The sequence below is a fragment of the Spermophilus citellus genome, assembly GCF_964194105.1.
Source record: "Spermophilus citellus genome assembly, chromosome: 5".
NCBI lineage: Eukaryota > Metazoa > Chordata > Mammalia > Rodentia > Sciuridae > Spermophilus > Spermophilus citellus.
Window position 1 is genome coordinate 72,176,840 of NC_138186.1, and position 23,446 is coordinate 72,200,285.

The window sequence follows — 23,446 nt, forward strand, 5'->3', positions numbered from 1 at the left end:
ACATTCCATTTTGCAGTAGAAATGTATTAGTAAAGTTCTGGCTGTCATAACAAATACCATAGACTATGTAACTTTAATACCAGAAGTTTATTTCTCACACTTCTGTAAATTGGGAAGTGCAAGATCAAGGCCCATCAGACAGTTTCCTTCCTCATTGCATCCTTCATGGCAAAGAAAGAGGAGTGATCTCTTTCTTTTCCTCTTATAAGGCTACTAAGCCTATTGCACTAGGGCCCTATACTTACAATGTTATTTAAACTTAATTACCTCCTACAGTCCCTATCTCCAATCAGAGTCACATTGGGGGATAAGTCTCAACATACAAATGGGAAGGGGACACAATTCAGTGCATAGCAAGATTTTATTTCTTCTTAACAGACAAGCTTGTACAGTTGAGAAGAGGAGAAATCATAGAAAAGACAGGGAGTTACCATGTAGTTTTATAGTATAAGTGAAATTTCAAGTGGAGTATTGATCTATTTTATGAATAAGTAAAAAATAAATTGCAGTCATAAGGGCTCTACTTCACTACCTTGGGTTTACTGAAAGTGTCGTGATTAGTTGGAAAAAACATAACAACAAAAGGAGGGAGTGAGACATATGTTGAGAGAACCTGCCTAGAGGCAAATAATCTTGTCTTTTCAATTGTGGAGAAAATGAATCTCCACATAACCCTGAGTTGTTAAAAATCCAAGTGAACCAGGATTCCAGCATCTGTCATTATCACTAAATAGGTTAACAGTCTCTACAGTTATATCTGGTAAAATCCAGTTTTATCAAATAATAATTTTGGTTAGAGTTTTATAGGCTATACATGGTTGTTTCTGAAGCACTGTTTTTAATTTGTTATTGATAATGTGCAGTAATGTAAGGTACTGGAGAGGAAGGAGTTAAAGCAGCTGGCCTGCTCCCTGGAAAAAGAAATGAAAATGAAATAAAAGAAACCAAATGATATTATATAAACTCCTTTTAAAAATGATAAAACTGGACCTCTAGATCAGAGTTTAGTAAATTATGGCTTATCTGCCAGCCACCTTTTTTTTGTACAGCCTGTAAGGTAAGAATGTCTTTTACAGTTTTAAAATTTTTAAATGAATATCAAAATAACATTTTATGATATATGGATATTATATAAAAGTGAAGTTTCAGTGTCCATAAACAAACTTGAATTGGTACGCAGCCTCACTCTATGTTTATGTATTGCCAGTGGCTGCTTTTATGCTATGAGGAAATAGTTAAGTAATTGTGACAGAAATCATATGGGGCAATCTCATTGCTTTATTGTGCTTCTCAATGTACCACAAATTGCAATGATGCACTTACAATAATTTGACAACATTTTGAGTGATGTGTATATTGTCATACTATGGCATTTTATTCTTTCATAACCAGTGCATGCCAATCATGTCAAAACAAGAAAGGGGGAAAAAAAGATAAATCTGGACTTAGTGCTTTTAAAGCCGAGTGGAGTGTGAATTATTTTGTTATCAAATTTGATGGCAAAGCACTGTTTTTATTATACAATGATACTATAACTGTGCAACAAAACATGTCAACTTTACCAGACTAAATACTCATTACATTATTTCTAAGAAAACAACAGCCAGAAAATTTGGGAAAATTTAAAGGAATATCTCAAATTACATCATAACAAAATTTCTTCACAAAATAAAAAATGGAAGTGATTCTGCAACCAAATTAATTTTTTAGTAGCTCATTTATTTGTAAAGCAAGGGAAGCCATTCACTGATAGTAAGTTAATTAAATCATGCTTTTATCCAGGAAAAAAAATAAACTGACTTAAGACTATTAGTCTTTAAACAAAAATGGTTGGGTTGCTCAAAGAGTTGAGGACATAGGATCAGTACAATAATTATAAAACAAGGCAAGTTACTGAGATTTTCTTGGTTAGAGATGAGTCAACAGAAGTTACTGCTCAGTTGTATTTTATTTGAGGAACAAATGCTGAATTTAAAGTAACTAAAAAATTAGCCCCTATAAATAGTCTTTTGAAACAATTATGGGCAAGAATATTTTCAAAGAAATTAAGAAAACATTAATGTAATACAACTTTAAATGAAACATACTAAGATGTGATATAACGGTGGTAAAAATATATATGAATCAGAAAGACAAATTTACAAAGTTTATGAAAATATATGGTTATTAATTTTTTATTCATCAGCAGATACTTTGAAGAAAATATTAGAACCTATTTTATGTGTTTTTTAAAAATCTTTATTGAAATATAATTTACATACCCTGCAATTCACCCATTTAAAGTATACAATTCAGTGTGCCTTATAATTTTAAAATTTTTGCATATTCATAGAATTTTCAACTATCACTACAATCCAATTATTTCAACATTTTTCCCTTCTAAAAGAAACTTTATATGCATTACCCCTCCCTACCTATTCCCGAACCCTAAGAAACCACTAATCTACTTTCTATCTCTACAAATTTGACTATTCTTTTTCAAGATTGTTTCTGCCACTATAAGTTTCTGAGTCTCTTGCATTTCCATATAAAGTTTAAAGGATAAGCATATAGTTCAGTGGTAGAGTACTTACCTAGCACATGTGAAGTCCTAGATTCAATCTCTAGCACCACAAAAAAGAAAGAACATTTAAGATCACTTTGGTATTTTCTGAAAATATCATGTATTTTTGATCCATTAGATTTAATAGTGAGCTTCATGCTTCTGAACTCAACCACTTGAATATTTTCATAAACAAAAGTTGGAAAGTGTGGGAGTGTAGCTCAGTGATAGAGCATGCACTTAACATGTATGAGGTCCTGGGTTCAGTCCCCCAGTCCCTCCCCCTCAATTTGGATAGAAATAGAAAAATACTCTCACTTTCCCTACTACATATCATTTCAATGGCTTAGTAGTGACAGAGTCTTATTGCATGTATTTGAGTTAGGGCAAAGATTGAAATTTTTGAGAATGAGAACTGCCCTTGGTCACTCATGGAACACTAAATGACTTTGAAAATTTACTTTTGTTATAGCTTGATAATGTTTCTTAAATGAATTTATTAAGAAATTATAATCAAAATTACATGACAAAACACTTATATGCAAAGTGTATACTGAGGTTAATTCATTTCAGTAACAATTTGTGTCTCAAAAATGTCAAACTGGGCTGGGGTTGTGGCTCAGTGGTACCAGCACTTGCCTAGCATGTATGAGGCCTTGGGTTCGATCCTCAGCACCACATAAATATAAATAAATAAAGGTATTGTGTCCATCTACAACTAAAAAAATATTTAAAAAAAATGTCAAACTGCCTTATACACTTCTCCTACTGCCAAAGTTAGAAGAAGAAAGCTTTATTCTCACTTATATTTGCAATTGATATATTTTCAAGTTCAAATTATTACAGCACTGTCTTTCAAACTTCAAAGCAAATGCAAAGAAAATTTCTATATTTCAAGTCATTTTACTAAGTAATTAAGGAGTTTCCCTCTAACTTTTAATTAGAAGTATTAATCTGTAAGATAATGATACTGAAAGGCATATATCAAGAGAAGAATTTTAAAGAATTTTATAATGGTCTTCTAAAAGATAAATATGTTCACTTAAAATTTTAAACTCATATCGAGAAGTAACGATCTCCTGGTAATGATTTTAAAATATTGCAAATACATTTTTAAAAAATCATTGAATACACACTTTTAAATGGTTAAGAGGGTGAATTTTATTTATGTAAATTTTATCTCAATTAACAAAATTGAAAGCTCATAGATTAATATCAATATATTCCAGAACCTATCAGTGTGAATAACATCTTCAAAAATGAAATATGCAAAAGCTCATTACAGGTTAGACTTAAAAGATGAGCATTTGCAGTTGATTTTGATGATAGCAAAACAACTTGGAACCCAAATTAAGCAAAATGTTATTTTTAAAAATTCTGCTTTTTTATATATTTATTTTTTAGTTATAGTTGAACACAATATCTTTATTTCACTTATTTATTTTTGTGTGGTTCTGAGGATCAAACCCACTTGCCTCACGCATGCCAGGCGAGCGCGCTACTACTTGAGCCACATCCCCAGCCCCTAAAATTCTGCTCTTTACATTAGTAAATTTGTCTTATAAAAAACTCCTATTCAATTATTACATTTTGAATTTTGTGAAAAAAAAATTTGTAAAAATTTATTTCCTCTCTTGTATAAACTCATATGTTATATTCATATTTGTCTCTTGGCTTGCAATACCCACGATATTTATTATGTAAGTCCTTCACAGAGATAGTTTTTCAACTAATTATATTTACTGGGAATAAAGTTTGCATCTATGGAATGCTTTTAACAGTATATCCTTGGTTTAGGATTGCTGATGGCAATTAGGCTTTCAAATACATTAATAGTATAGAATCAGTTTGGAATCTGGATTTATCCCTCCCTCTAGAATGTCATGCAAGCTATTCAACTCTGAAATATAAAAAGAATATATGCTATGACTTTAGCACTCCCCATTGTATGAGGTGACCCTCATTGAGGTCTCACTAAGTAGTCTGGACCACAGAGTTCATACATGATATGAGAAGGAAGGACTAGATGTACTAGACCTCTACAGCAGGATGTACTAGACCTCTCCCTACTTTGCCTGTGCCTGTTTATTGCTTATATCTTTGAAATTATTAGTAAAGCTCAATATTGGGTAAGATCTCTAATGTTTGTGAGTCAGATTTGGCAATTCCTATGTGTAAGCTCACATACTATTAATGTATTTGAAAGCCTAAGAAAAGTTTCCAAAAAAGAATCACAGCAATTTTGGCAAGACATCCAAACATTATTTTTACTCTTGGGATAGAGTGTGATGACTTTCATTTAAAAGAAGCACGGGTGGGACCTGGGTTCGATTATCAGCACCACATAAAAAATAAAAGCATTGTGTTGTGTCCATCTACACCTAAAAAATAAATATAAAAAAAATTCTCTCTCTCTCTCTCTCTCTCTCTCTCTCTCTCTCTCTCTCTCTCCCCCCCCCATTTCTCCTCTTTAAAAAAAAAAGCAAAAGAACCATATTTTCTAATATAATTACTCAGTATAATTTAGCTGTTGTTGTTGTTGTTATTGTTGTTTCTTGTACTGGCACTTAACCCCTGAGCCACATTCCCAGGCCTTTTTTATATTCTATTAGAGACAGGTTCTCACTGAATTGCTTAGTGCCTCATTAAGTTGCTGAGGCTGGCTTTGAACTCATGATCCTCTTGCCTCTCAGCCTCCCTAGCTGCTGGGATTACAGGCATGCGCCACTATGCCCGGCTACTCAGTATAATTTGGTAAGAAGCAAAATGTTATCTTTTGCTCAACAGTCCACATATTTCTTGAAGATTTCTAAGCTCAGTCCCTTTTATAGTTAATTTTTTTAAATGTGAAGTCTTTTTAAAAATTAATTTATTTATATGTGTTGCTGAGAATCGAACGCAGTGCCTCATATGTGTGAGGCAAGCTCTGTACCACTGAGCCACAACCCCAGCTCATGAAAACACACCAATACATTCAAATACAAAGGATGTTCAGACCCAAGGTACTGCATCATTTGTACATATCAAAATTTAAATCATTTCAATCCTAATGTTACAATTCCTAATGTTACAGTTCCTTCTCAAGACTTCATGATTTTCTGTTAAAAACAACAAAAACTGGGCTGGGGATGTGGCTCAAGCGGTAGCAAGCTCGCCTGGCATGCATGCGGCCAGGGTTCGATCCTCAGCACCACATACAAACAAAGATGTTGTGTCTGCTGATAACTGAAAAATAAATATTAAAATTCTCTCTCTCTCTCTCTCTCTCTCTCTCTCTCTCTCTCTCTCTCTCTCTTTAAAAAAAAAAAAACTTCTAAGTAATTTTTATTGTTCTCCCTGGAATATTTAGGTCTTTGGTCCTGGTGAGTTCTGCTGTTAAATATATAACTTCAGCTGTCTCTGTGATACTATTTATATAAATTTATAATGTTTATAATAGTTTAGACTTCTCATTTTTAGACTTTTTGTCTGATAAAAAATTACAAAAATGAAAAAATGTTTACACTATTTGATTTTGTGTCAGCTTTCTGCAAATCATACCATGAACATCCTTGTGATGATAATGAAATTGAACTTCTGAATCAAATGAAACTGTGTACTAATTGGTCAGTGAAAGAAAAAACTCTAGGAAGCATTTAGTAATAGTTTGCCTGAGGGAGTAGTGCCATCGTGAAGCAGAGTTGTAAACATATTTTTGTTTTTGTTTTTGTTTTTAAGGAAAATCATTAACTTTGGGGCCTCATCCAGAGTAGCAACATCTACATGGGCATTCCCTCCTCCTACAGTTTCAGAAAACCTTTGATAACTAATTGAGAAAATGCAGAAGATCTTGCAGACAGATGAAATTACCAATATCCAAGCTTTTAGAAAAGGAAAGAGGAAAAGGACAGAGACAATGGACTCAGAAAATCCAAATAGTGACATGGAAAAAGGACAGGTTGGTTCTCTCTTACCTTGATTCAATTTTATTAAGTAGCTCAACCACAATTCCATAATTTCTCAGTTCTTTCTTCTGTTCTACTAATTTTTTCTTCCTTTAAATTCTGTATTCAGTCAAGGGAATGCAGTGTCATGTTCTCCTCTCAATCTTAGATAGGAAGAGTTAGAAACATTTGATAATCAATAAGCCTGCCTCTGTTTAATTATGGCCAAATATGCCATTGTTAAAACTTTGCTTAAAATTCTGGGAAATTAAAAGTCAGCAAACTGTCAGAAAACATTTTTTCCTTTCACAAATATATTGGAGAAATTGGAATACCTCTTTCTCCCCGCATCCCACCGCCGCCCGCCCGCCCGATTGAACTAGAGATTGAACCCAGGGATGCTCTACCACTGAGCTATATCCCTAGAACTTTTTCTTCTTCTTCCCCTTCCTTTCCTTCTCCTCCTTCTTCCTCTTCCCTATTCTTCTCCTCCTGCCTTTCTCCCTCCCCCTTCCCCTCTCCCTTCTCCTCTTCCTCCTTCTATTTTAGGACAGAGTCTCACTAAATTGCTGAGGCTGTCCTCAAACTTGTGACTCTCCTGCCTCAGGCTCCTGCGCCAATGTACCTAGCTGGAATACCTCTTCTTTAAGACACACTATTTGCTTTTCTTTTTAGATTTCAATTGGGGGCCCATCCTCATCATCCCATTCCCCTCCTATAGTTTGGACAGTCAATCAATGTGCTTATTCTGTATTTTTTTGTCACTATAATACATGTATTTGTGTATGACTTTGTAATACATGCAGTGTTTTATATTCATATATTTTTATTTAATTTGTTAAATAAATACTACATTATTATGGTTTAAAATATTTTTAAAGACAAACAATGAAAAATATTTATGTTCCTGTCTCCTTTTCACTCTGTTCATGCCTGGACCCCATCCCCACTACAGTAACCACATGTATTGCTTTCTTGTTTATCCTTCTTGCATTTCTTTGTTCAAATAAAGCAAATATAAATAGATATTCTTATCTCTCTTTGGGTCAAAAAAGGAACATACTATATATACTGCTTTGTACTTTGCTTTTTTACTTAATATATTTTGAAGCTCTTTCCATTAATAGATAGCTCTATTCCACCGTCTGTATGCACCAATCTTTATTAGTCCCCTGTGATGGATGGGGTTCTTTTTAATCTTTTTCTTAATGTGATCTACAATGCACTATATAAACTTATATATACACCATTTAGTAGTACATTGATATCATATTATAAATCTTAATTTGTTTCTGATTTTTCCATCAGTATTGCTTTATAAAAATAATTTTTATATATAAAATTTCAGGTATACAACATGTTATGGGATACATCTAAAAAGTAAAAAGGTTACTGAGTAAAACGAATTAACACTACCATCATTTCATAGAATTATTCATTTTAGTTTGTTTTTAGGGCAAAAGGAGCTAAAATCTGCTCATTTAGCATGAATCTCAAATATAGTAGTTTTGTTACCTATAGTCCTCTTGTTATACATTAGATCTCTAGACTTGTTCTGATTTGTATCCTCTGGTCTAATCTCCTAATTTCCTAACCTCTATCCTGCCTACCACTGAGGGGACCACTGCTTCTTCTCTGTCACTGTATAATTGGTTTTGTTTGCTTGTTTGTTTTGTTTTAGACTGCAGATGTAAGCAATACCATGTAGTATTTTTTATTTCTGCATCTGGCTTATTTCACTTAACATAATGTCCTTCAGGCTCATATACGTTGTGGCAAATAGCAAGATCTCATTTTAAAAAAAAAATTTTTAGATATTGATGGACCTTTATTTCATTCAGTTATTTATATGTGGTACTGAGAATTGAACCCAATGCCTCACACATGATAGGTATGCACTCTACCACTGAGCCACAACCCCAGCCCCCCATCTCGTTATTTTTAAAGGCTGAATTGTATACATATACATATACACTGTGTACATACATATATACATGCATATACATATATACATGCATTATGTATATAAATTATGGCACATACTTAAGTATGGTACATGTATGTAAATAAACTATGGATATATATATACAAATACACATGTGTATATATGTATGTGCCATATATTAACATATATATACATACTTTATCCATTCATCCATTGATGAACACTTAGGTTCTTTTCATAGCACTATTCTTAGCACCTACTATATTGCAATATGTACATCTCATCCATTGCATCTAACTGTTGCATGGTACCATTTTTTATTTATCTTTTTCTCCAATGATGACCACTTAAATTTCCTCTAGCATCAATAAAATAATCCTCATACATGTCCCTTTAAGAGACAATGTGGGGCTGGGGTTGTGGCTCAGTGGTAGAGCACTTGCCTAGTACATGTGAGGCACTGGGTTAGATTCTTATAACCACATATAAGTAAATAAATGAAATAAAGGTCCATCACCAAGTTAAAAAAATGTTTTTAAAAGTGACTGTGAAAATTTCTATGGTGTAAATACATAGGAGGATGATTTATGGTTTACATATGTATTTCTAGTTCATTTGACTAAATATTACAAAATTGCTTTTCAGAATGTTCACATCAGTCTAGATGCCCAGCAGTAATGCATAATGGGTTCCTATATTTATATTTCCCTACTAACATTTAGCATTAATATCCATTTTTCTAATTTTTACCAAATCAATCAGTGAAAATATTGTTATAATTTGCTAGTGCAGATTTGGGGGGACTCAGGGTTGCTTGAGGGGTAAAATAGTCACTTGCTCTTATAAGCCAGTTGTGTGGTTTTGTCAGCAATTTTTTTCCTCAAAAACCATAGCTTTCCAAACTACATATTTCTATTTGATTCCATTGCAATTCACTATAGCCAGAGCTCTTATTTGATCATAGATTTTAGGCCTGAAAACTCTCTTCTTTTAAGGCATCTTTTCTCGTCTTTTCTTTCCAATTTATAACAGTTACCTCACAGCCATCTGAAACAAACAAACAAAAAATCTTGAAGGTAACACCTTGAATTTAAAGCTTTTTACTGGGCTGGATACCACTGTCTGCCAGAGAACATATAAAGACAAGCTCCTGAGAAAGCCTTGAGGTTACAGTCTTACCTCCTGCTATTGAGATATGGAAGTAAAAATTTTCCCCAAACCCTTGAAGATTTAACATTGCCGAACTCAGTTAATTTAGACTATCTGCTGCACTCAAAGAGTTTTTTTGTGTACTTACAAGCTAGCTAGTGAAGTATCTGAAACACACCACAGCTCTTTTTCCAGGCTCTCTAGGCATGTGGTCTGCCTTCAAAAGTATTCCAGATGACCATTTTACCAAAAATGTCACCAAGGTCTAACAAAGTCAGTGGCTTTCCAGCATGCCACACCCTCACTCTTTTTGCCCAGCACTTGACTTTTAATTATTTTAAACATATTTCAAGTTATAGGTATTCCTACTTCTGTGTACCCATTATGGATTAGTTGTGATATGTGTTACAAAGACTGTAACAAAGACTCCAATAACAATGGCTTATATAAAATAGAAGTTCATTATTATACAATAGTGAGAGCAGTCTGGGGCTGAAAAGGCAGCTCCACAATAATGAAAATCTCTCTTACCTTGTTTATCTACCTTCCTCAACTTGCAGCCTCTGGCTCTGCGTCTAATATGACTACTCTCATTTTCAGATCCTCTTTTTCTCTCAGAAGAAAGAGAATCAGCAGGGGAAGACATGCTCGTTTTCTTAGGGTTATGGACCAGTAGTGGCGCACATAGCTTCTGCTCCTATTCTATTGGCAGGAGCATAGACAGCTGCAGTGAGTCACACTGCACATGAGTCCGGGAAATGAAGTCTTTAGCTAACAGTCAGGTAGAACCCTGTTACCAGAGAAAAAAATGGGACAAAAGATACATATAGCTAGTAGTTTCTACCACTGTCCATTTTTCTGTTGGGTTTTTGTCTTTTCTTTTGGGTTTCTTGGTCTCTTCTGGTAGGTCTTTTATCCCACTCTTAATATAAATACTTTATCTATTGTAGAAATTAGCCTACTGTGATTTAGGTTTGAGATATTACAAATATCTTCTCCCAGTTTCTATTTGTGTATTAACTGTTATCTTCTTCCTTCCATTGGTAATTACAAATGGATTTACTTTGACCAGATTCCTTTTCTTTCTAATACTTGCTGGCGAGAACAAGACCATACATTCTATTTTTTTCCAATTATCATGCATAGAATTAGGGTCTCAATAAGCATCCTTCAATTTTTAAAAAATCTTTCATTTATATTTAATTAAATACATCACTTTTTCCCTTAGGATTTATATATCTTGTGTGAGTACATTAGCTATTTGCCTACATAGAATAGTAATTTACATTATTACTATTACATATATATCCACTACTGTTATATATACATTATAGGTACATATACACATGCAAGCATTTGTATAACAATAAAATATATATACATATACTGATATTTGTTTATAAAATAAAGATTGAATATACATATCATAAATCATACAAAAGTGCAAATGAATTTTTGTCTAACTGATCTCATCTGGCTTTTAATTCTCCATTCCTGAATCATCATCATCATCATCTCCATCATCCTACAATTTGTGTTCCAGTCTTTTTTTAAAAGTCCCTTTTAGTCATTATCTCAATCACTTCAGGATTTAAGCTTCAATCAATCTTATATTTTTCACCTCTTCTGCTTTCTACTTTTTTTCTTAAAGACATGATTCAAGTTTTCAGAAGTCTTACATAACATGTACACTCGGTCTTCTATTAAGATTCTTACTTTCCTCTCTGGTTCCTAGGTGTCGTTAAGTGTTGCTGTTGAGCTAGTTCTTCCAGGTCCACTGGGGATCTTATTGGTACCTGCTGCTGAAGTTTGCCATCCTGGTACCCACTACAACCTTCCATGAGATTCTGGCACCATGTGGCCTCTGATCTACACTCTAAGCTATTTGTTTCATTAGTTTCCCTAGCACTTTCCTATCTCCTGACCAGGACGTAAGGATCCTTTGGATTCTCTAGCTGCTTTGCATTCATACCAGGGAGTCTGGGGTACTATCTCTGCTCCATTTGTCTGAAAACCAAATTGACTATTTCTGATCTGTGGGCCCAGAAAATCACCATGATACCCTGAAGTTACACTGGACATGGAGCCTCTTCAAGGAGCTTAGACTGCACAAAGAAGCAAGGAGCTATCCCTGGTGCTCTAGGATTGTCCCCGTTATCTGATTGTTTATATGATGTGCCCCAACTTCTTAAACCCCCTAAAGGGCAGGGACAGTAGAGTACAGACATTTGAACCTAATTCCCTGCCATTTCAATTCTTTATTTCCCAGCCTCTTCCAGCACCAGAATGTCTTTTTCTTCTCTGCATCAGGAACTTTCTTTATGGTATAACCTTTATTTCTATTATTCTCCTTTTTTTTTTTTTTTAAGCTTTAGGCTTCTGGGTTTTGATATTTACAAATTCCAGTTAGTACTACAATTCTCCAGCTTGGTAGAGAAAAAAAAAAGGTTAAGTATCAACACAGCTTGGATTTTACAACTCCAGTGTCTTCAAATTATGTCTTGTTATTGACATTAAAAACTATTTTTAAAATAAAAAGGTAAATGTGAATGTTTCCTTCTAGGCCAATCTGCTCTCTCTTTTCTCTGGTGCAATAAGCCCCAAATTGGTTTCATGCCATAGTCTTGACAGCGAGGCTATGAATGGAGATTAGGGAAAGAAATGCAGAATGGGGGTGAACTAAAAAGAAGGAAAATATATTGACTTCCAGCACAATAAGATTATTGGATGTCTATTATGTGCAATGCAATATGCTAGGTTTTACTCTAAATATTTCCTAGGTTATTTTATTTTTTAATTTTGAAATTAATGAGAACTGGGGATGTATCTCAGTGATAGAGCACTTGCCTAGCATGTACAGGCCCTTAGCTCCATTCCCAGAACATGCAATAATAACAACAAAAGAAAAAGAATAAGAATAATGAACTCCAATAAAACTGCTGCCCGTCTTAATACCTAAAATATTACCTTATCATAACTTATGACTATTTATATACTCCTCTCCTACCCCTGCCTGTATCAATCCAGATATAATCATAGTCAATCTCATGTATAATTTACTTGCTTGTAAGACTTATTTTTTACACTGCTGGGGATTGGGCCTCATTCATGCTGACAAGTGCTCTATCACTAAGTTGTGTCCCTAGCCCACTTTTTTGAAAATTTTCTTTTTTCAATAAATTTTTATTTGTTCTTTTTAGATAACATGACAGTAGAGTGTATTTTGATACATTATACATATGTGTAATATAACTTACTCTAATTAGGATCCCATTCTTGTGGTCGTATATGATGTGGAATTTCACAGGTGATATATTCCTATATGAACATAAGAAAGTTATGTCTGATTCATTCTACTGTCTTTCCTATTCCCATCCCTGCTCCCTTTCCTTCATTCCCCTTTGTCTAATTAAATGAACTTCTATTCTCCCCCACTCCTACTTACTGTGTGTTAGTATCCACATATCAGAGAGAACATTTGGCCTTCTGTTTTTTTGGATTGCACTTAGCATGATAATCTCTAGCTCCATCCATTTACCAGAAAAAGTCATAAAGTCATTCTTTTTTACATCTAGCCCACTTTAAAAAAAATTTGTAAAACTGAAATACATGCACACATATTGTCTCATTACACACAAATATTTATTCAATAATATGTATAATATATGTGTTAAAATATATCATTAGGTTTATTTATTTTATTTATTTTGAGATGGGATCTCACTATTTCCCAGTGGCCTTCATCTCCTGGGCTCAAGCAGTCCTCTTGCCTCAGCCTCCCAGAAAATAGGAGTACAGGCATATGCTACCATACCCAGCTTATTTATTCTTTAACTTTATAGGCTGCCCCTCCCAACCCCACTATTAATCAGCCTCTTTATATCAGAGAAAACATTCAGCATTTATTTTTTGGGGATTAGCTAACTTCACTTAGTATTCTATTCTCCAACTCCATCCATTTACCTGTAAATGCCATGATTTTATTCTCTTTTATTGCTCAGTAATATTCCATTGTGTATAATACCACATTTTTTAATCCATTCATCTACTGAAAGTTATCTAGGTTGGTTCCACGATTTAGTTATTGTGAATTGTGCTGCCATAAACATTGATGCGGCTGTGTCCCTGTAATATGTTATTTTTAAGTCCTTTGGTATAGACCAAAGAGAGGGATTGTTGGGTAAATGGTGGTTTTCCAAGGAATCTCCATACTGCTTTCCATATTGGCTGCATCAATTTGCAGTCCGACCAGCAATCCTTTTCCCCCACATTCTCACCAGCACTTATTGTTGTTTGTATTCTTAATAGCTATCATTCTGACTGAAGTGAGATGAAATCTTAGAGTATATTTTCTTGTACAACTTAAATTTTCACTTTTAATGTTTAAATTCTTAATCCATCTGAAGTGGTGTGTGTGTGTGTGTGTGTGTGTGTGTGTGTGTACACCAAGGTAGGAATGCATTTTCTTTACCTTTTCTCTTAAAGGTCAGCCAGTATTTCCAGCATCGTGTATTGAGCAAGTCCTATTTTCTTGGGTGTTTTAGTCAGCTTTTTTCATCGCTGTTATTTAAAGATCCAACCAGCACAACTGTAGAGGAAAAAAAGTTTGTTTGGGGGCTCACAGTATCAAAGGTCATAATCATAGACAGCAGACTCCATTCCTCTGGCTCAAGGTGAGGCTGAACATCATGGTGAAAGAGTGTGGCAGAGGGAAGTGGTTCATATGATGATCAGAAAACAGAAAGGGGTCTCCACTCACCAGATACAAGATATATACCCTAAAGCCACACCCCTAATGGCACCTCATCTGGCCACACTCTATCCACCTTCAGTTATCCACCCAGTTAATCACATCAGAGGATTAATCCACTGATTGGGTCAATGCTCTGGTAACCCAATCATTCTTCTCTGAACCTTCTTGCATTGTCTCACATATGAGCTTTTGCGGGACACCTCTTATCCAAACCGTAACAACGGGTGAGTTGCTATGCCACTCTGTCCTATAAGAAGTTTCTCATGTGCATGCATCTATTTTGGGCCTCTCTATTTTTGGTCATGCTATCTGTTTCTATACCAATGCCATGCTGTTTTAATTGCTCTATATTTTTAGTAAGCCCTTGCATTTGTAAAGAAAGATCCTGTTTCATTTCATATACTTCTTCAGGATTTCTTTGGATATTCTTAGGCTTTTGTTCTTTTAGATGAATTTCAGAATCAATTTATTAAGTTCCAGGTTTTTAAATTTTTATTGAAATTGCATTAACTTTTAAAGTTCAATTTAGGGATAATTACTACTTTTTAAATGAAATATTTTATCTCTGAACATGATAACTGTCTACATTGACATCATCTTTTAGTACAGCTTGTTTACTTTCTTCATAGAGATCTTTCACTTTTTTGCCATACATTAATGACACTTATTCTCAAAACAAGAATTAAACATAAATGTGAAATATTTAGGCTATATGGATTGGAAACTGTCAAAAGGTACTATTTATGTGGTACTGAGGATCAAGCCCAGAACCTCACACATGCTAGGCAAGCACTCTACCACTGAGCCATAACCCCAGCCCCTTCTTGGAGATATTTTTAAAAACATTTTATGGAAGTACAATATACATATAGAAGGTTGCAAATGTCAGAAATGTACAGCTTAATGAATTATCACAAACTAAACACATCCATGCCAGAAATTAATGAATTATCACAAACTGAACACATCCATGCCAGAAATGCACCTCAGAGATCTCCTCATGCTCCTCTCTGCTACTTTCCATCACTGGTCCCCACAGTAACTACTGTCCTGACTTAATAAATAGTGTTCTTATAGCAATACAGTGCTAATTGTAGCTGGTATGTAGAAGCAGTAACTATTGTATATCCTGCCATCTTGCTAGATTTTCCTATTTTATTGCATGATTTTTATCTATGTATTCACAGATGAAAGAAGTGAGGTTCAGATTGTGAAGCATTTGGCTCAAAACAGGCCACATCTCAGAGGAGACCTGGTGCTCTTATTGGTTATAGTCTGTTATATGACTATTCTACCTTGTATTTTTCACGGAAATGACACAGAAAGTTAGAATCCTGATTTCCACACTATCAGAGGCACTGTTTTCCCCTCATCCTGAGTTCCTCTGAATGGTGGGGTTTCAAGCTGCTGGGCTGCATGGGTTACAGGAAGTGCCTGTGGGAACAGGAGTGTGTAGTCTTGAATGAACCCCTTCAGAATACAGAACATAGGATAAACCATTAAAGGTGCTGTGAAACTTCTCTTCTTGTGCCTGCCTTGCATTTTAGAGAGATCCATATTCGGGAAATGCCTTTCTGCCTGGGGAGAGCTCCAGTGAGGATGAAGCGCCCTTAGCAGAATTATCAAAGGAGGAATTATGTGCCAAGATAAAAAACCTGAAAGAAAAACTAACAAACACCCGGAAAGAAAACAGCCGGCTTCGACAGTCTTTGGTCATGCTACAAGGTAAACTTTGAGAAAATTGGCATTTGAGATAAAAGGGAAAATTGTATAATCAGTGAAAAGAATTGGAAATGAAAAAGAGCCAGGCCCAATGGTTTATGACTGTAATCCCAGTAGCTTGGGAAGCTGAGGCAGGAGGATGACAAGTTCAAAGCCAGCCCCTGCAATTTAGTGAGGCGCTAAGCAACTCAACCTTATTAGAGACCCCATCTCTAAATAAAAAATAAAAAGGGCTGGGGATGTGACTCAGTGGTTAAGTGCCCCCTGGTTCAATTCCCATACAAGAATAAAAAAAAAGAATGAAAAAGAAAACCAGTACCTTAGAGAGCTTAAAAATCACACTTTAAGAAAATCAGCATTACAAAATTTAAATATGGCAGCACTCTTTTGAAGCATCTAGTTTATTGTTCAAAAATTTTAGATTTTTCCTACAGAATACCAAATATTATATTCATTTAACAATGTTCAACACATTTAATGTTCAACAAGTATTTATTGAGCATTTAATGTCAGCCACTCACATCCTAGGCCCTAGAGAGAAAACATTAGTCAGAGAGAGTAAATATGTTGGGGTGCTCGTGATGCACATATCTCAGATGCTTTTGCTAGAGAATGCCCTAGAAAATGAGGCTTGATGTGATCTATTATGGAAACCACTGGAATTAATGGTTTCATATTAGTTTTTCTATTGAGAACCTTGGTTTGGGAAAATAATTTCATTTCACTGGAGACACATAAAGGAAAAAGAGGAGCCTAGGCAAATTAAAAACCACTTGGCTTTTTGTAGGATCCTATGTTGTATCTGAGAGTCTGTTTTTCAAAAAGTATAGTTTCCATGGGGCATGGTGGCACACTCCTTTAATCCCCAGCTACTCAGGAGGCTGAGGAAGGAAGATGTCAAGTTCAAAGTTTAGTGTTGCTTACTACAACCTGCCTCAAAAAAAGGAAAAAAAAATAGTGATAGGGATGTAGTTCAGAGGTAAAATGCCCTTGGGTTCAATCCCAGGACAAAAAAAAAAAAAAAAAAAAAAAAAAAAAACAGAGAGAGATGGTTTCCATGGGTAAGCACTATGTGCTTCTGAATATTTAACAATTAATCCAATGCTGGGCAGCATTGTGTTATAAACCAGTAAACGCTCCAAACATTTTGAAAATAAATAGATACCTCCAGCTGCTGTGTATAGAATGGGTACAAGTGGTATAAGAAAGAAAGTTAAGAAGAGTCACCAGAAAGCTATTATAGTCATCCAGACTAACCTAGTAGCAGCCTACTGTAGCGCAATGGTGTGGGAAAAAAAGAAGACAGTTTCATGATATATTTGGAGACAAAAATGACAGAATATGGTGATGAATGAGATTGGAGATTGAGAGAAGAAAGTAATAGGTTACAGGTTTTCCTCAGAATGTTTGTTAAATTTAAGGCTTAGATTTTAGTAGAAATAGCTACATGTGAATGGAAATATGTTTATTCCATTAACAAGCCATTTTATTTTAATTAAAAAAAATTGGGGGGGACTGGGGTGGAGTGCTTGCCTTGCACGTGCAAGGCGCTGGGTTCCATCCTCAGCACCACATAAAAATAAATAAACAAAATAAAGGTATTGTGTCCATCTATAGCTAAAAAAAAAGATATTTTAAAAAAATTTGTAGTTGTAGATGGACAGCATGCCTTTTATTTATTTATTAAACTTTTTTTTAGTTGTCAATGGATTTTTATTTATTTATATGTGGTGCTGAGAATTGAAGCCAGTACTTCATACATGCCAGGCAAGTGCTCTGCCACTGAGCCACAACCTCAGCCCCTATTTATTTATTTATTATGTGGTGCTGAGGATGGAACCCAACGCCTCACATGTGCTAGGCTAGCACTCTGCCACTGAGCTATAATCCCAGCCCCTCTTGAAATTTCTTCACTTTGAATATTGCATTTTTTCGACTTTCTCCTGTTGAAGTTTTTGTGCTTTTCAAAGAAGAGATAATCCCCTAAATTCTGTCACAGAATATAGAATGAGATAAAAGCTACTTTATAAAGTTAGAAGAACTGCTTAAGAGAATCAATTTTGGAGTTATACACTTTGGTTTGAATCTCAACTCTGCTTTACTAGCTTTATGACTTTAGCCATGACACTTTACTGTGACCTCAGCCCCAGCTTCAGTTCCTCTTTTACGAAAAGGGGACAATATATGATTTCCTTGTTGCTAGGAGGATTAAATGAGATGATTTGGAGAACTGCTTTACTCAGCACTTGGCACAAGACTTGGTAATGGTAGTTATTATTTTTATTATCGAGGTTTTTATTAACAACAGAACCTGAAAAAGAAAAGTAAGATCAATTCTTGTTATAAATATTTGTGAGAAAATTTTAATTCATGAGTACCAAATCAGGCTCAATAACAGATGAAAAAGAATCGTTTACTATAACCAGTTCCCTCTCTCCCACACTCCCAGATTGCTATTTCTTTTTCTTCTCACTGCCAACTCTCTACACCTCCTCCCTTATTCTCACTTTCATTTGATGACTTTGCTTCCTACTTCATTGAGAAATAGGAGAATATGAGGAGACCATCATCTCCCAGCACCCGTCCTTTTATGCTCCATCCTTTCTTGTTATTCATGAATGAGCCATCTTTGTAGGCAACCAAAGACAATTTCTCCACCAGTGTATGAATGCATTGCCCTGAGCTTCTGTCCCTCTGTCCTGCAAAAATCAAGTCTTCCTTCTCTAATGGATCATTCCTACTATTATTTGACATACTAATATTTCTCCCATTTAAAGCAAAAAAAAAAAAAAACAAAGCACCTTGCTCGGCACAGTTGCACACACCTGTAATCCCAGCTATTCAGGATGCTGAGGCAGGAGGATCGTAAGTTCAAGCCAGCCTTCTGGGCAATTTAGCAAGACACTGTCTCAAAATAAAAAATAAATAAATAAAAGGGTCTGGGATGTAGCTGAATGGTAAAGCGCTTGTCCAGCAGGTGCTAGCTAGTTCCTGGGTTCAATCCCTGGCACTTAAAAAAATAATAATTCATTAAAAAATAAAAATAAACTCTATTTTAGGCCATTTGTTTATCTACCTTCTGACTTATTTCTCTCTTTTCTTTTATAGAAAAACTTCTTAAGAAGTTTGGCTATCCATGTTGTCTTCTTCCTCTCTTTTGTTATTTTGGAATCCCATTTAAATCAGACTCTCAATTCCATTATATTTCTCTTCTCTGATCAACCATGTCCTTCATGTATTCATTTGTTAGGACTGCCTCAGAACAGATGGCTAAAACAAAAGAAATGTATTTTCCTACAGTTTTGAAAGCTAGAATTCCAAAATCAAGTTTCCAGCAGGACCATGCTCCCCTTGAAGGCACCATTCATATTGATTGATTCCATCCATATAAACCCTATTTCAAATAAAGTCATATTCTGAGATATGGAGGTTAGGACTCCAACATACCTTTTCAAGGGAGACACAGTTCAATCTATAACATTCTACATTGCCAACCCAGTGGTCATTTCTCAACTGCCATCTTTAGCGCTTTGACACAATTGGGCAACTCTCTTTCCTTGAAAAGGTTTCTTCATTTGGCTTCCAAGATGCCACGGTTTTCCTTCTGCATTCCTAGTATTTCCACCTTAGACTATTGACTGGTTCATCATCCTACCCACTAAATATTTGATGACATACCGGTCTCAGTCCTTAGATTTCTTTCCTTTTCATCTGTATTCACTCCCTATGTGATCCTATCCAATCATGTGGTGTTAAAATTCATCTACAAGCTAGGATTCTCAGATTTCTGTCTCCTGCCTGGACCTCTCCAGCTCGTTGTCTAACTGCCTACTTGCTGTGACTGATAACCATCTCAGACTAATGCATCTCATAGCACATTCCTGACCTTCAGCCTCTTTCTCTTTCTTCCTCCTCTTGGTCAATGCTAACTCCACTGTTTCAGTTCCTCAAGCCAAAAACCATGATGTAATCCTCTATTTCTATGTCTTTTACATCTCAATTCAGTTTATCAACAAATCTTACTGGTTTTGCCTTCAATATATGTCTGGAGCTCAATCCTTCTACCACCACTGCTGTTGGCAGTCTGGTCTGAAGCACCATTATCTCTCATTCAGATTATTATTATTTTGATGTCCCTACTTCTGCTCTTGCTCCTGGGCACTGTATCCTCAACCCAGCAGTAAGAATAAAACTGTAAATTATAGATCTGTTTGTGTCACTCCTTTGCTTAAAATCCTCCAGTGAATTACCTCCTTACTCAGGGTAAGAACTAGAGTCCTTTTTATGATCTTGGAATCATAACCATGATCTGGTTATCTCCCTTCCCTTCCTTCTCTGGCTTTGCATTCTGCTGCTCTTCTCTGTTGCTGTCCGCAGGATACACTGGCCCACTTGCTTTCCCTTTAAAGACATCAGACATGATCTTAACTTCAAGTGTCTTTATACAAGTGTCTTTCCTATTGCCTAGAAGATTCTTTCCATGTATCAACAGGGCTTGAACCCTCACTCACTTTAGGCCTTCACTCCAAATTCATATTTTCCTTGACTCCCAACATCTAAAATTTCAACCTCTCTTTTCCCAATGTTTTTCTTTTCTTTTTAATTCTTTAGTTGTAGATGAACACAATATCTTTATTTTTTAATTTATTTTTATGTGGCACTGAGGATTGAACCCAGTGCCTCACACAAACTAGGCAAGCACTCTACCACTGAGCTACAACCCTAGCCCCTTCCAGTGTTTTTTTTTTTTAATTATTTATTTATTTATTTATTTATTTATTTTTAAAGTATTTTTTCTTTTTTTTATTTTTTATTTTTTTTATTGGTTGTTCACAACGTTACAAAGCACTTGACATATCATACTTCATACATTAGACTGAAGTGGGTTATGAACTCCCAATTTTACCCCAAATGCAATCCTCCTCTCCTGCTTTGTTTCCCAGGGCACTTTTAAGCCTATATAACCTATTACATATTTAATACTGTCTCTCTAGCCCCCTCTACTGCCTGTAATGTGAACTTATAAACAAAGTAGTAAAGTTGTTCTTGGCTGGACTTCAGGCAACTGGAAAAGTCAGAGGGCCTACAGATGCTCCAGTGTTCATTCATGGGTTTATTCATCAATAAATATTATAAAATCCTTACTATATTTAGGTCCCGTGCACTACCTGGGAAAATGAATGAAGAAACAAATATTTCTGTTTTCTTTCTTTCTTTTTACATGGGGACTCTTTATAAGCGATACATCCCAGATCTTTTCATTTTATTTTGAGACACAGTCTCACCAAGTTCCCAACACTGACCTTGAACTCATGATCCTGCTGCCTCAACCTCCTGAGTATCTGGGATTACAGGCATGGCCACTATGCCCAGCTAAGATTCCTGCTTTAATTGACCTTATGTTCGTGTGTGTGTGTGTGTGTGTGTGTGTGTGTGTGTGTGTAAGGGGGAGATAATTTAAAAAACATTTAAAAAAATAATGAAGTAAATTATATAATAAGTTCATTTCATATAATTATATAATATGTTCAGTCTCTGAGAGAAGACTGTGTACTAGTTATTTTGTTTGCAATAATGTTCCCAATAACTTTGAACTAGGATCAGGGCTACTTCTTTTGTTTATGAAGCCTAAGAAAAATGTCAGCATATATACATGTTATTGTGCTGTTCTATACAGTCTAAATGGGAAATGAGTGTGTGCTAAACAGTTGAAACATAATCTTCTGGATGAGAACTGATAAGCTCAATATGTGAAAGAAAAATGAGTGATATTATCTATCACATAAGAGGGTATTAAGTTGTTGTTATTTATCAAAAATGAATGTACACCTAGGAAACACAAAAAATCAGCCAAAATCACAACTCTTGTAACTAATAAGATTTCAGTTAAGAATCAAAAAACAGTATGTTTTGGGCTGGGGATGTAGCTCAGTGGTAAAGCACTAGCCTAATGTGCATGAGGTCCCATGTTCAATCCCTAGCACTGAAACAAAACAAAAACAGAAAGCAGGAAGTGTTGTTCAGCTTCATTTAAATATGATGGGAAGTTTAAGTTAAATATGTTTGAATTTCCCTCCTGCCTTGAAACCCCTTTCAAAAAATATATTGAAGACATGCAAAAGCACAAGAACCAGGAGAACTCAAGAGAAGATCACAACAAATTTTTTAAAATGCCAATAAAATTTTAGAAGCTGAAAAGTAGATGGATAAATGGTGACTGACTTTATGTGGGAAAAAACTGAACTTTTAGGTCTGTGGTGTGGGGACAGGAGAAAGGTAGAGAAATTACAAAGAAATAATCCAAAGCATACCACAGAACTACAAAAAGCTGCAGAAATTATATCTGTGAAAAGGCTTATGGTAGTGTGAAAATGAGGGGAAACATTGAAAAACCTACATAAACACCCTTTCAGACCATAAATCCACAAGCACATCCTTCCACTGTAGCCTTCAACTATCACTTCTTCACTATATCAAAAACCAAAGATTTTCTCTCAGGAGACGTTGAACCAAAGCTGTGAACTCAGGGACAATGGAGAGTTGGAAAAGGGGATGTGATTATTTGAGAAAATCCATGTTTTAAGAAGGCAGGTAGCAGAATAAAACTCCACTAAGAAAAAAAAAAAAAGATTGCATCCACGAAACGAGAGGAGGGTACTTCTAAAAAAGAATATTCAGGAAGCAAGGTGGTGGTGGGGAAACCTAGAAATTCAATAGAATTGTTTGGAAGTTAAAGTTAAAAACATGTTGTAGATATTAGAGCAAGAAGACAAAGGAAAATATAAAAGATAAGAAAAATAGTCCAAGAGTCCTAACATCCAAAGAGAAAAGGTCTTAAAAGAGAACAGAGGGAGAAGATACTTTTAAGAAACCAAGCCAGGTGTAGTGTTTCATGCCTGTAATCTCAGCTACTCAGGAGAATCTCAAGTTCTAGGCCAGCCTGGGCAATTTAGCAAGACCCTGTCTCAAAATAGGGGTGGGGTGTAACTCAGTGAAGGAGCACTTGCTCAGCATGTAGAAGGCCCTGGGTTCAATCCGTAGTACCAAAAAACCAACACCAAAACCAAAAATCCCACAATACAATAAACCAAAGAGCACAAATTTCTAGGTCAAAAGATAGCACCAAAGGAAGGAACAGAGAAAGAGAGGAGAGAAAGAAAGGGGGAAATACTAGGGACTGGATTAGAGCAAAATATGTTCCATGCTTTTATAATTACATCAAAACAAATCTTAATGTTATATATAACTAAAAAAGAACCAATAAAAAAGATGCCACTAGAAATGCAGATAAGTTTATTTGCTAAGTGTTTAAAACATTTTTCTAAAATTTTACAGTGCATACTTAAGGTATACAATGACATTTTGCAGGTACATAGTGAAATGATTAAAATAGTCCAGCTAATTAACATATC

The 23,446-nt window shown here is 35.2% G+C and overlaps 1 protein-coding gene across 1 annotated transcript in view; it reads left to right on the forward strand.

Moving 5' to 3' along the window:
* BEND6 (BEN domain containing 6) overlaps positions 1 to 23,446 on the forward strand; it is a 68,889-nt gene that overhangs the window by 20,694 nt on the left and 24,749 nt on the right. The window contains exon 2 of the mRNA XM_081294344.1: positions 15,860 to 16,037. Within this exon, the coding sequence (XP_081150470.1) occupies positions 15,860 to 16,037 (178 nt within the window). The remainder of the gene's footprint in view (positions 1 to 15,859; positions 16,038 to 23,446) is intronic.